Here is a 13,395-nt window from a genome sequence, read left to right on the forward strand (position 1 = left end):
AGCTGGGTGATCAGCTACTGGTGCCATGTCCAGCCTTTTTCCTCCACTCTCTTTTAACGCAGTCCACTTTCCTTCCTCCGATCTTCATCTTTTTGTTTTTGATTCGTATTAATTCTCTCGAGAATAATATATTCATCCTGGTCCTTATCCTGGCTCTCGCCCTGTTCCTCCCGACCGACTGTTTTCCTCCCCTCTTTCTGCCCGTCGTCACGGTCAGCATTCAACTAGCATTGCTGCCAAGCGCCTCCTGTCTTCTTGCTGATCGTGTCTTGCGGGCGCCTGCGTCACTCTTCCGACTTGGGCTGTGACTCTCTGCTCCCTTTCCACTCCCTTGCATCTCCTCATCTCATCCTCCCTACTAGCGCCCCTCCGAGCGGATCGCCTGCGTGTCTTTCCCTCGACCTTTGGAATCCGGCGCTAACAGTCAAGCATACTTGACTTTTGGTCACTCCGCTCCTTCGTCATCCCTCTTCAGACAACTACCTCCTGCTTCTTGGATCGGATCCTCTCTACAGCCTGTCAACACCGTTCGCGTTCATGTCGAGCCCCGAGACAGCCCGTTGGGGGTGTTATTGAGTCTTCAACCGTGTTGGCTCGGCCCAGGATGAGGTGTAAGAAGCGTTTCAAGAAGGATGCTCGTTGTCGATAAATCCGATCTGAATGTCTCCCGACTCTATTGACCGCTCTCTCTGTCTTGGGTCGTCGCCTGATTTATATCTCAAATCTATATCCTCACTTCCTCCCCGCGTTGCCTCGTTATTATTCCCTACCCTCTCTTCGTCGTTCATTTCTTTCGCTTGAGACTTCCTCTCTCTCCTCCTTCACCCCTCTATATATCTCACTTACATCGATATACGAATTGTCACCGATTTGGGCAGCGTGGTGGAAAATTAAGCAACAGGAAAGGTGCCAGGGTCCAACATGTTACCCTCCGTGGCGCCATTCCCGCCAGTTCAGCCACACCACCTAAATCGATATCACGAAACCGAATCGCACAATGGAAACTATGGCTTGGACAATCCATTCGCGGCGCCGCTTCCTCAGTATGATTTCGCTAACCACAACTCGTACCAATCGGTCCCCCGGACTCGACTGCAGTATCCTCACCCCGTCCAACGTCCTGGTATTCACGACCCCACTCACTCGGCGACGCTGACATTGAACAATGTTGGGGAACATGCGTTGAGGAGGAAAACGCCAAACGGAACCCTTGCCGCTGGATACGATGGTACACCGGGGGATATGACGATTCAACCGGCGTCGAAGCATATATTGGTTTCGCAGTTGGACTCGGGCCAGTTGGTTTCCCCCCAAACCGGCTTTCCGATCGACTCCTGGCAACAACCCACCCTGGATCAATCGTCAACAGCCCAGCAATTGAACTTTCCACCCATGCATAAGACTGATCCAGGTCGCGGCAACGCTATGGCGGAGGAATTGGGACAGAATTTCAATGGGATTAGTTGGATACGGTCGTTGAACGGTGCGGCAGGAATTGACTCGATGCTCAACCAAACTTTACCGATGCAAGGATCTCAACAGCGATTCTATTGGCACAATGGAGCATATGTCCCTACGGTGCTCCCGGCTACCCTGCAGCCATGCATTGGGCCCACGGCGTCCGCAGGAACTGCACCATATGGACCGTACTGGCCGGATGGCGCTTACATTCCATATCGCCCTGCTGCGTTTCGTGAACCCCGTTTAAACCAACAAAGTCCCTTTGCGAATCCGCTCGGCCATTCCGCCCCGCAATTCTTCGATGCGGGGCAGCAAACTTTCAACATGGGTGCTATCCCATCAAATAATCTGGAGCTCGGGGATTGGAATCAAAACCCCTTGGGCGTATTTAACCCTGATGGATCAGTGAAAAACAATTTCCCTCCGCGTCATTCGGAGCAAAAGACCTTTGATACCTCAAACAACCAACGTGTTTTACCGTTCCATACACGCCAAAACAACTCTGGATCTGGTTTCTCGACACGACCACCGTTACATGAGCCTTCTGCGTCATGGTCTGGTACTTCTGGAAATGGTGGATATCAAAGCTCCGAGCCGGTTCTCGGTACCAGGGCAGGCAACGCAGAGTTCAAGGAAAAGGTACTCTCATGGGCGCATGGTGTATATGTCGATCTTCTCGCGTCTATCCACCGAGCACGCCGCAATAGTGCTTCGAATGCCACCCAAGATGGGCAGACTCAACGGATCCTGAAACCTAGCATTTACCCTAAGCCTCCACGCCAGCCCGGCCTTGATTTTTCACATTCCGCTGCACCTGAATTTTCTCGACATAATAGCTATCCCTCGGGCCAGTATGGTTTCCCCGCTCTGATATTTTGCTTTACTGCGCGAACTGATTTTGATACTAACTTAAATAGAAGTCATCGTTATGACCGCCGTTCTGCTTCACAATTCCAACAATTAACGGGAAGTAATCACCTGGTTGAAAGATTACGGCATACGGGCCGTCTGAACTCTATATCGGGCTCGCCCTTTTCTTCCAGTTCACTGAGTGAGAACACAACGGTTATCAATGCGGCATCTTCACTGGAGTTATTGTCACATCTTTGCATGGAAAGTGGTTGGGAATGGATTGATGGAATGCTTCTCGGTGGATGTCTCGCTTACGGCCTAGGCGATTATAACAAGGCGATGCGATGGTATATGAGAATCATTGCACGCGATTCAGCGTAAGTTATTTTGCCGTTCCGAATTTTCCAATACCCTAAACCTTCTAACCTGATTTTAGACACGTCGAAGCTATTTCTAATCTTGCAGCCACGCTGCTGGCCTTGGACCGGAGGGAGGAGGCATTGCAAAATTGGCTTCGCGCTGTAAAACTGCGCCCGAGCTATTTTGAAGCCGTTGAACATCTTATTGGCCTTCTATGCAGTAGTCAGCGTGGGAAGGAGGCAGTCAACATTATTGACTTTGTGCAGAACTCTCTACGGTTGTCTAAGAACGGCGACTGTTTCAAAGCCGACGAACACGCTAGCGAAACCGAGAGTGACGCCGATAGTCGAGTCTCCAGTGCGTCCGACCTGGGATCATATGAGAAGGCCGCCTTTGATTACGATGATGACTTCAGCCGGTCGGCCTTTGCTAATCGCAAGTCTGGAGAAGGCGTTGCTGCTGGCTATGGCTCTAGTGGGTACTCTGTCTCGGGCTGCGACAACGGTCGGATACTAGCGCTTGTTCACGCCAAAGGAAACATGCTATATGCCCTGGGTGACTACGTCGCGGCAGCGGTAGCCTTTGAGGATGCTATTCTGATTAGTGCGGGACGAAGGCGTCATGGCATTCAAAGTCTCATCAAGCAGATTTTCTCCGCGTTTTCGCTAGGCTCACGCAGCGGATATACGGGGTCCGACCATCACGATCCGCAGGAGACCATTTTACTCTACCCCGACAAGGCACTCCAGACGTCAAAATTGGTCTTTGCTCCTTGTGGAACACCGCCAGGGATCAAATATGTGCCCGAAGGCCTGGCAAGGAAGGCTGCTTTATCCACGACAAGCAATTCGTTACTCTCACTCGCAAAGATATACCAGGACGGCATGTCAAGCGCCCATAGTAATAATAACGGTGCTCCTCGATCTGCACCCGGTGTTCGGGACATCCTCGCTCTATACTACTTGTCGCTCTCCCTTCAGCCGAGCCCGTCTACCGCAAACAACGTTGGGATTTTGCTTGCCGGTATCCACAACAACGCGCCTGGAAAGGGTCTTGCGCGGTCCAGCGGGGAGATGCAGCATCCCGAGATTCCTGGAGTCATTCCTGGCACCGGAGTGTCACTAGCCCTAGCTTATTACAATTATGGGCTCCATCTCGACTCGCGGCATGCTCACCTATATACGAACCTCGGCAGTCTACTCAAGGATATCGGCCAGCTGCAAGCGGCTATCCGCATGTACGAGCAGGCCGTTCAGTGTGATGGAAACTTCGATATTGCACTAGCGAACCTAGCGAATGCAGTTAAAGATGCCGGAAGAGTCAACGACGCAATCTCATACTACAAGCGCGCCGTGAAAGTGAATCCGGAGTTTGCAGAGGCCGTGTGCGGGTTGGCTAATGCCCTCAACTCGGTGTGCAACTGGATGGGCCGCGGAGGTATCGCCAATGCATTCGGCTTCCTGGATCGTTGGCATGTGGACGACCAAGGCATGCTTCGTGACTCGTACGGCATTGATGCGGGCTCTGGGTGGATCAAACGTGTGGTTGACATTGTCGATCGACAGCTGAAAGAAGGCGAAAACTGGGGCCGTGGCCTCTTGACAACGAACACGATCGAGCAGCTGTGTGCGCAGTTGATTCCTGCGGTGGATGGTCGTCGTCGATCTGCGGCGGGAACCCTTGTTGCAATGCTCCAGTCTTGGGCTGGACGGAAGTGGGAGGGTTCTCGCATTGTTAAGCTCGTGGAACGCGTGATTAGGGCCATTACATGGCGATGGTATCAAGACCGTTACATCTATGGCAGAGAATACCCATCGTCGAAATACCGACGACCACAGCTACCTGGTGGTTTATCGGCACCAAACGCACCCACCGTCCTTCCGTTTCATACGTTCACCTGCCCACTTTCGGCGAAGCAGATTCGACAGATCTCTCAGCGAAATGGCCTCCGTATATCTTGCTCAACCCTGCGGTCACCATGGTTGCCGCCGACGGTTTACCCACCGCCAGCTCCTCCAAACCCATACCTCAAGGTTGGATATGTATCGTCTGACTTCAACAACCACCCACTTGCCCATCTGATGCAGTCGGTGTTTGGGTTGCACAACCCGACCAAAGTCAAGGCGTACTGCTACGCGACCACCGCAAGCGACAAGTCGATTCATCGGCAGCAGATTGAGAAAGAGGCACCCGTGTTCCACGATGCCAGTGGATGGCCCGTTGAACGGCTCGTAAGGCAGATAGTCGAGGATGGCATTCACATCCTCATTAACCTCAACGGCTACACGCGAGGTGCACGCAATGAGGTTTTCGCTGCGAGGCCAGCCCCAATTCACATGTCCTTCATGGGATTCGCGGGAACATTAGGTGCGGAATGGTGTGACTACATTCTTGCCGACAAGTTGTCCATTCCTCCGGACACCCTCTCACCAGGAAATCGCTTGACGAGGATCGAAGATCGATCTTTGGAAGAAGACCATGGCGAAGAAGCCGAAAACTGGGTGTACGGAGAGAAGATAGTATATACTCGGGATACGTTCTTCTGTTGTGACCACCGACAGAGCGCGCCTGACGCAAAAGACTCGTATATTGCTTGGGATCACGAGCAAACGAGACGTTGGCGGATGAGAAAGGAATTGTTTCCTAATCTCAGCGATGATACTATCATTTTGGGCAACTTCAACCAGCTTTATAAGGTATTTTCCCCTTTATTATCCTCGATTCATCCTGACGAACAGAGCTAATCAGTTATTTATTAGATTGAGCCCACAACTTTCCGGACCTGGCTGCGAATTCTCGCGAGAATCCCGAATGCGGTACTTTGGCTTCTTCGCTTTCCCGATCTTGGGGAGCAAAACCTCAGGGAGACTGCTGCAGCCTGGGCGGGCGAGGAGACAGCATCTCGGATTGTATTTACAGATGTTGCGCCTAAGAATACCCACATCGCGCGAGCAAAGATCTTGGACCTATTCCTTGACACACCAGAGTGCAATGCGCACACTACCGCAACAGACGTCTTGTGGAGCGGCACTCCGCTCTTGACTCTCCCGCGCTACAAATACAAGATGTGCTCTCGCATGGCAAGCAGCATCCTCAACAGTGCATTGCCGAAGAACGAGTCCGGGAACCAAGCGCGCGAGGAACTGATCGCCGCCTCTGATGAAGATTACGAAAACAAAGCAAGCCACCTATGCCGGAGTCTATACTACGAGCCCGAGAGCGATGGACGAGGACGGGGCCGGTTGTTTGAGCTCCGCAGAATGCTATTTGAGGAGCGATGGAGAAGCTCCTTATTTGACACCAACCGCTGGGTTCGTGATTTGGAAGACGCTTACGAGCGAGTGTGGAATCAATGGGTGAATGGCGAAGAAGGTGACATATGGTTGTGATGCGCGCATCTTGAAATATACCCCATGAGCGTTGATTTGGTTTGGTTTGGATTTCTTTTGTTTGCTGCTGTCGTTACCGTTACCGTCTGGGTTTGTGGGATGGAATGTTTCTGCTCGTAAAGGCTCGAGAGCTTTTTTTTTTATTTAATTTTTTTTTTTTTTTTTTTTTATTATGGTTTGTTGAATTTGTGGAACATGCCTCACACATACCATGACCCTGCTACAGCTGTAGAACAGGGATTGTATTTGCATTCTGGCGTTTGGATGAGTCTGGGCTGGTAGCTAGCGAAGCGATGGATTGTTGGGATTGGACCTGCAGCTGGCTGGTTAACTTTAGGCCTGATTCGTTTGTGTTGTTGTTCTTGTTCTGGACGATGCTTATGATGAGATATCGGTATCTTTAACACGGATAGGGTTCGGTAGGCGTTTGGGAACGGTCTAGACACTCTCCGTTTAGCATAGCATTACTAAACGAACTAGCACGATCAGTTAATTTATTCAGCCTGGTTGAACCACTCTACCTATTAGATCCGTGCTAAAGGGGAACCTTGTATACGAGACCTGGACCCGTGACCTTGAACAGTGCGGAGGTGCAGAATGTGACGTAACTGATCCCCGTTCTGATTACCAACCAACCAGCTTTGCTATAATAATAATACCCTGTCTAGGCTTTGGACAGACTACTATTTAATTGTCACTGAACACTGAGTACGTTCGAATACCTCAGTGACGTAGAATAAGAATCGCACTTACTAAGGTATTGTTGACATGGCATCCGCAACGAAAATCCATCTCTCGCCACAATCCGACACCGGCGCCTGGAGCACAGGGATAACACCGGAGTCAGCCAGGACAGCAAGCGAGGTCTTGCAGGAGGACTTGGAGAAGCATCATGTTTACTTCAATGAGATGGGTTTTCATAGTACGTTCCCCTAGTAATGGAGGATGCATGCCACGTGTGCTAGTGAAGCTAACAAACATGCATCAGACCACATCCCGCACCACATACTAACAATCTACGCCCTGGGCGCAACCCCGGATGAGATCCGCGCTGCCTATGAGCGGAATAAGGCGTATCAGCGGCCTGCACTGGCCGTGAATGAGGATGTAGTGCGTGCGCTTCACGACAAAGGCAAGTTCCGACAGGCGCTGGGCGACGAGGGCAATTATGCGAATTTCCTCGCGTTCTTTCAGCAGGAGATCCAGCGGGGTGGTGTCGAGTTTGTTTTGAAGGAGTACCTGTTTAAGGAGGATGAGAATGCGGAGAGTTTGATGGCGAGGTTGTTCGGTGGTATGTACCTGACTACCCCGTGTTTAACAAACCTTGTTCATCCATTTGCCTTTTTACAAGAGAAGGATTAATGATGATTTTATACAGGCCTCCTCCATCCGATAATCCATCTTGGTTTCGGGCTCGAGTTCAACCAGCCGGCCATCGTGGCTGAAGCACTCGCGCAGACAGCAGTGCACGATGACTGGACGGGGCTCAAGTATCTCTTCCCCATTGAGAAGGCTGCTGGTGGGATTGGCAAGAAGACGAACAAGACGATGCTGCAGCTGCTTGAAGAGGCGCGCGCAGACAAGAAACTAGCCAGCTCGGTTCGCTTTGACGACGGGAATAAACTGCGCGACGGGGTTCTCCTGCGTGCGCCGGAGGAGATGCTCAAATATGCGTCGCAGTATACGGTTTCTGAAGAGGAGATGTGGGAGCGGTTTGTGGAGATGGTGAATGTTTCTTGTGAGTCTGAACAACATCCACTTCCATTCCTGCATTTCAAAAGATATAAGTGTTGATTGACTGGTATAGTGTATTTCACCGCTGCAGCCCAACGCCCGTCTAAACAGGTCAAGTTTGACTTTTTCTACATCCACTCGGTTAACTCGTCGATCTTCTTCACTAAGATCCTAGCGCTGGGTTTTCTCGACACGCGCACGAAGCTCCGCCTGCTGGAGGCCAAAGGACGCTTGGATCTCTTGCTGTACATCTCCCGCAATGCACCGGAGCTGTATCTCGATGAAATCACCAAATACCCTGTCTCGAATGACTGGGATGCAATCACTGCCCGGGGTAATAGACATCCGCGGGATGACGGGCATCTTTCCAAGTTGATACGTGCGTTGAGGAACGGAGAGAGCGTTTGTCGTCCGTATGAGGGGAGGGCGGGGGAGTTAGGGCTGAAGATTACGGGGGATGCGTGGTTGAGGATTGGAAATATGGGTAAGATCCACTCTTTATTCCTTGGACTGTGAGATATCAGTGACTAATTGGACGTCCAGTCAATGATTCAGTGAATGGCGAGGGAGAAGAGCCTATGTGGGTTCGGTCGACGGGGTTCGACGAGGCCTGGGTGCAAATTGGGGATCGAGCCAGGCTATAGTATATGGCCTATGCATGATGAAACCCAATCTCCACTCTTTATACCTTTGATGGTTTATTTGATCATGAAATAACGACATTGATGAGTGAAATAGTTACTGGATTCAATAATAACACAACTTGTCTTCTATCGACATATCAAGTTCTTATATAAGAAGAGACAAAGCAATACTCCGTTAACCCTCAATCCCAAACTAAATATCCTTACAGGTGGTGGCAGCTAGCAGACTTGATAGCCTGTGGCTTGTCCAACTCGTGCGTGTTAATCGGAACAGAGTAGACATCTCCGTTGACACCCAAAACTGAGCAGATGGCGCCGCCGGGGTTGTAGACTTTTTCCACGACCAGGGAGTTATCTAGAGACAGTCGATGTTAATACAGGAATTTTGCTGTTATAGAGAGGTAAAAAAAACTTACCGACATCAGTGGATTGGCCGTCGGTATTGAAAGTCTGGCTGAATTTCTGGCCATCCGCGCCGTAGAAGGTGAGCGACACACTTGAGATCTGGCGCTTGTCTTCAGCAGGGGCAGCGCTGGTGAAGACAGCGAGGGAGGCGACGACGGTAGCGAGGATGGTGGAACGCATTTTGATTGTGATGGTATTAAAGTGGATTGGTTTGGGATACTAATTGATTAATTGACTGGTTGATTGATTGCTGTGTTGATGCTGAGGAAGTCAACGGACTTGAAGCGGGTTTATATACCTTTTATTGTGCATACTTTCTGGCTGCTGCTACCTCACTCTCTCCTATTTCCTTCGGTTCAGCCTATTTTTAACTCGCAAAGTCCATTGACGTGGCGTTGACAGTATACAGAACAGATACGATCAGCAACTAAGGCCTCCTGCCGGCTCGGCACAGCTGAAACCGGAGATCGTGGCAAGCGAAGTCTCCAAAGACACAGCCTGTCCTTTGGGTTCGGACTGTCAACACGAGGAAAAGTGGGTAAGTGGTGATGTAAGGAGTCCTCGTATTCTGCCTTTGTCGAGGCTGCATGTCGCGAACCGAGACTCAACAAACCAAGTTTTGGGGATGTTATGTTTCAGGCAACCAGAGCATAGCCACGGGGGGACGATGTTGCACTATTCTTGTGGAAAATGCAACATTCCCCGCGAGATCCAATTGTTTCTTTGACCAGAGTATGGAGAATGAGCAACGTGTAGATGCATCGTAAGTTAGGCACCCTGTCAGCCTTACCGCGACCACCACTACCTTAACAGCAACAAGACTTGGGCTAGGCAGCGGTCCATATGTACAAAAACAGACACCAAGTAGTCTATCTCTATCTCATTTGATCCACCCAGCTCCCATAGCCGTCATCCCAACCCGAGTCCAAAACCCTCCCTCACCTTTCATCTTCTCATCCATCTCAGCCTTCAGCACAGGGTTAATCCCCTTCTTCCTCATCTTCTCTTGTTTCTCCAGCGGGATCTTGTGCACGGGGTGGTCCTTGTCGACCTCCCGGGTCATGCTTGCTCCTGCGGACGGCGTCACGCCCCATAAGAAGGAGGGGTCAGGACGCTTGGAGGAGGTAGTTTGTTTTGGCTCTGACTCTGGGTTTAATGTTGAGGAGGAGGAGATTTCTTTGGTCAAGGCTGAGGGCTGGGATTTGGTTTTGTCTTCATCCATGGTGGGTGGTCACTGTTAGGTTGTGTTTTTGTTTAAATTGGGATAGGCTCGTAGTAATTTCGGTATTAGATAACTTAGTATATGCACATACAGATGAAATACATAGTAGTCTGTCGATGCCATGGTAATCTTTTATTTTATATATGGGAGCGTCTTGCCGGGCGCTGGCAGTGCTTGGGGGCCATACACTAAATGACGTCATATAGCTAGGACAGAGACTGATAGGAAGACAGACAGTTGAAGGATCGTGGATAGATCATGGCCGTTCAGTTTATTGACTCTTTTGCTTGTTGATGGTAGGAATTAGGGGCTTAAAGCTAACATGGCTAAAACGAATGAACAGCTTTGTCGAGCCATATACCAATACAACTTCCTAGTTTCATTACATAGATGTCTTGTCATTTTCATTTTTAAATTCATTTCATACATCGTCGAACTCATGGTATCCGGCCAAGCTTCAGATCCAACGACCTGGACAAATTCCGCGACACCAAGAAAGCCATATCCGACTTCCTTGCAAGATACTGAAGCGCACAGATACAGAACTCGCAGTTCTGCCGGAATCTCTCCGACAATACGTCCATGGGCTCACCAGGTATAACATGTATGCTTTCCAGCGAGATAGATGCTGCCTTGGCGAAACAATGGACGAGAACAACTGTCCACGGCTCAACGAGGAAAGCCACCTCGTTAAGGGAATCGTGGAAATAGCGGAGCATGACGGGGTCTTGTCCGTGTAGTGATGAACGAGCAAGGGCACCGACCGCCAATGCATTATCAATTCGTAGATTTGAGACAAAGTCTGTGGCTTGTCGAGCCTCGCGGCCGAGCTTCGAACCGAGCCGTCCATTGTCGATGCTTTCTACAATGTCTGCTAGAAGCATGGTGGCGAGATGCCAGTGGCCGTCAAGAATCACGTACCACGATTGAATACGAGGAGGGAGGAATTCGTGGTTAGCGACACAGTCGAGCATGAAGCCCTGGTATATGGAGTTCCAGTGCTGATAGACTAGGAGAGTCTTCTGAATGGCTTCCTCAAGTCGGTCAGGACTTGCCCCTCGGTATATTAGGGTTTGGAGTTGTGTGATGCGGCGGTAAAGCAGGACTTTGACGGGTGTTGCCTCGGAGAGAACGGCCGCAGCATCTTCATAGGAGCATGGCCATCTTATCTGTATTTGTGTGGATTCCTGGCGCTCAAGGGAACTGCGGAGGAAAAAGTCGCCCCATACGTCCTGCTTTTTACGCACTCCGTTTTGGGGGATATTAAAGCAGTCTAAGTCGATTTGCTCTTCCGGTTCGGCTATCAGAGGCGAGGCTGATGCAATCTGGCTGTCCTCATCTGATACCACTAATGGTCGCTGGTACATTGCAGAACTCAAGGTGTCAAACATGACCCCCAGCCAGAACATAAGACCGAGAGTAGTGCGGTGGTCCTGGCTATCGAGAATCGGATCGACCTGGGGAGACTCAGAAGCAGAAGACGTCGGCATCTCAAGTACATCAGTCATTGTCGATCCTACCGACCCCCTCCGAAGCTCCCTCACACTTGGAGAGGGAGGTGCCTCCCGCTGGAGTCTGGCGAACTTGTGTCTAAAGTTGTAAAGCTGGCGATTGGCGGTTTCAAGAAAGAAAGGCGCACCGTCAGTTTCCAACAGCTGACCTAGGCGTTCGTCTTGACTATGGTCCAAAGGACTCTGGGTTAATGAGAATATGATGTTTGCGAATATAATGCGGAAAGAGGGTATCCTTGTCGAGTGCTCTAAGGCGTGGCGCGCGTCATTCCAAACGTTTTTCCGGATAGATCGCTCGTCATAGTCGATCGGGGCGGGGACGTATAAATCTGACCCTCTTTGAGCATGCTGAGTCCACTGTGAGGCAAATGCCATGATGGCCAGGTGGAGAGCCCGGGCTGCGGTCTTGTCCTCTTCCGCACTCAACGCTCGGCCACGTATTGAAGAGGATGCGCGGTCCAACCGACAGACCCGGATGCACATCCTGTTCGACCAGCTGGGACCCCATTCCTTTCTTTCATTAAATGGAAGCAGGCTGCTTATTTTATCGGTATAAGGGCAGTTGTGCTCCGTCAACCAGCATGACAACGCGTTCTCCATACTGTCGTGGTAAATACGGATCAAATTGCGCGTCATCGTTGAACGAGCATATTTATCAGCTGTATTGTCGGAAGCGAGGCAAAAGCTCCATTGAGGATTTTGTTTCTTTTCCCGCCGATTAGACTCGACCGTTGATGAATCGGGGGGTGTGAATTCAAAAGAGGAAGAGGAAGGGTAGGATGAGTCTTGTAGTTGTTGGACCACATCGAATGTGTTGTCAAGGGCATTTGGTAGAGTAGGATCAGGGAAAACTGCTTCAGGTTCGAGTCCACTAAACGAATTACCAGGATCTTCAGTCACATCCTTGACCTGCCAGTCATTTGGAACGCTCATATTCCACGAGAATAAACCGGATGAGCCACCACTTGGGCCCAGCCCGTCTCCAATAACGGTGCCTCCTGGAAGCAAGGATGAAGAAGGGGGTACAATATTTGAGGAAGCGAACATATCATTGGGGTTGGTAGGATACCATTGCGAAGCAGATGGCGGTCCCTCGTCCACGAGGGCACTATAGGAGCCCACCATGGAAGGGACAACGCGACTTGGATCAGGAGGTGTCCCACCGCTATTACTACTAGGGTTACTAGTAGTGCTAGGGTCGCTAACAGTACTAGGTTTGCTAGAAGTAGTCGAAACGCCCGGTTTCAGTCTTGCTCGTCCTTTGGGGTCCGCACGCTTCGCTGGCTTCGAGGAGAGCCAGGTAAATGTGCACTCTTTCTTCCATCGCTTGCAGTTAGTGCAAGAATCAAAGTTACCATTTTCCCGGTTGCTCTAAGAAGTATTTGATATCAGAATTAGCCGATGATAAAAAGAAGAGTGGGAGATGGCCACAAACGGGAGCATCACAGCGCCTCTTGCCCTTGCGACAGGGGTCACAACTATGAAACTGGCGGCGACGAGGGTCATCCATGGCGAGCAACCGAGTTTTATAACGACTTCTGCATTGGGTTCCGAGGAGATGAAGAGACAAAGCGGGATCCCGACGCAGATAACTTGTCGCAGGGGCACCCAGCTTCAGCTCCTCCCAAGGAGATCACGAACTGTGCGGGGTCCGGGTGGGGAAGCCTAGCGTGGGGTCGGGGTACCGGTATGGCGGCGATACGTTCAGCTGCCCAATCTGGAGGGCGAAGATAGATTTTCCAAGGATCTTTGGGGGATTTGAAGCCTCAAAGTCGGCGGATTGAACCGATGGGCGAGAACGGTGCCGAGCCGAGAGG

At 50.7% G+C, this 13,395-nt stretch overlaps 5 protein-coding genes across 5 annotated transcripts; 3 read left to right on the forward strand and 2 right to left on the reverse strand.

Moving 5' to 3' along the window:
* Positions 1-921: 921 nt before the first annotated feature.
* On the forward strand, positions 922-6,062 carry ASPVEDRAFT_78045 (UDP-N-acetylglucosaminyltransferase; the record flags this gene model as incomplete). The annotated part of the gene is made up of 4 exons (XM_040816481.1): positions 922-2,312; positions 2,379-2,690; positions 2,750-5,369; positions 5,433-6,062. The coding sequence occupies 4 exons, from the start codon at positions 922-924 to the stop codon at positions 6,060-6,062; spliced, it is 4,953 nt and encodes a 1,650-aa protein (XP_040662034.1).
* A 585-nt stretch (positions 6,063-6,647) lies between these two features.
* ASPVEDRAFT_157647 (questin oxidase family protein) lies at positions 6,648-8,624 on the forward strand. Its single transcript, XM_040808545.1, has 5 exons — positions 6,648-6,984; positions 7,051-7,353; positions 7,441-7,800; positions 7,870-8,280; positions 8,340-8,624. The coding sequence occupies exons 1-5, from the start codon at positions 6,831-6,833 to the stop codon at positions 8,438-8,440; spliced, it is 1,329 nt and encodes a 442-aa protein (XP_040662035.1). The 5' UTR covers positions 6,648-6,830; the 3' UTR covers positions 8,441-8,624.
* Positions 8,625-8,643: 19 nt separating this feature from the next.
* Positions 8,644-9,025, reverse strand: ASPVEDRAFT_23291 (uncharacterized protein; the record flags this gene model as incomplete). Its single annotated transcript, XM_040809533.1, has 2 exons — positions 8,644-8,795; positions 8,857-9,025. The coding sequence occupies 2 exons, from the start codon at positions 9,023-9,025 to the stop codon at positions 8,644-8,646; spliced, it is 321 nt and encodes a 106-aa protein (XP_040662036.1).
* A 644-nt stretch (positions 9,026-9,669) lies between these two features.
* ASPVEDRAFT_230775 (uncharacterized protein) lies at positions 9,670-10,320 on the forward strand (the record flags this gene model as incomplete). The annotated part of the gene is made up of 2 exons (XM_040809516.1): positions 9,670-10,068; positions 10,137-10,320. Coding segments are annotated over 2 exons (408 nt in total), but the record flags the coding sequence as incomplete, so codon positions are not given.
* Positions 10,321-10,504: 184 nt separating this feature from the next.
* On the reverse strand, positions 10,505-13,088 carry ASPVEDRAFT_78049 (Zn(II)2Cys6 transcription factor domain-containing protein; the record flags this gene model as incomplete). Its single annotated transcript, XM_040816482.1, has 2 exons — positions 10,505-12,949; positions 13,014-13,088. The coding sequence occupies 2 exons, from the start codon at positions 13,086-13,088 to the stop codon at positions 10,505-10,507; spliced, it is 2,520 nt and encodes an 839-aa protein (XP_040662038.1).
* Between the last annotated feature and the right edge of the window lie 307 nt (positions 13,089-13,395).

This window comes from Aspergillus versicolor (assembly GCF_001890125.1).
Source record: "Aspergillus versicolor CBS 583.65 unplaced genomic scaffold ASPVEscaffold_1, whole genome shotgun sequence".
NCBI lineage: Eukaryota > Fungi > Ascomycota > Eurotiomycetes > Eurotiales > Aspergillaceae > Aspergillus > Aspergillus versicolor.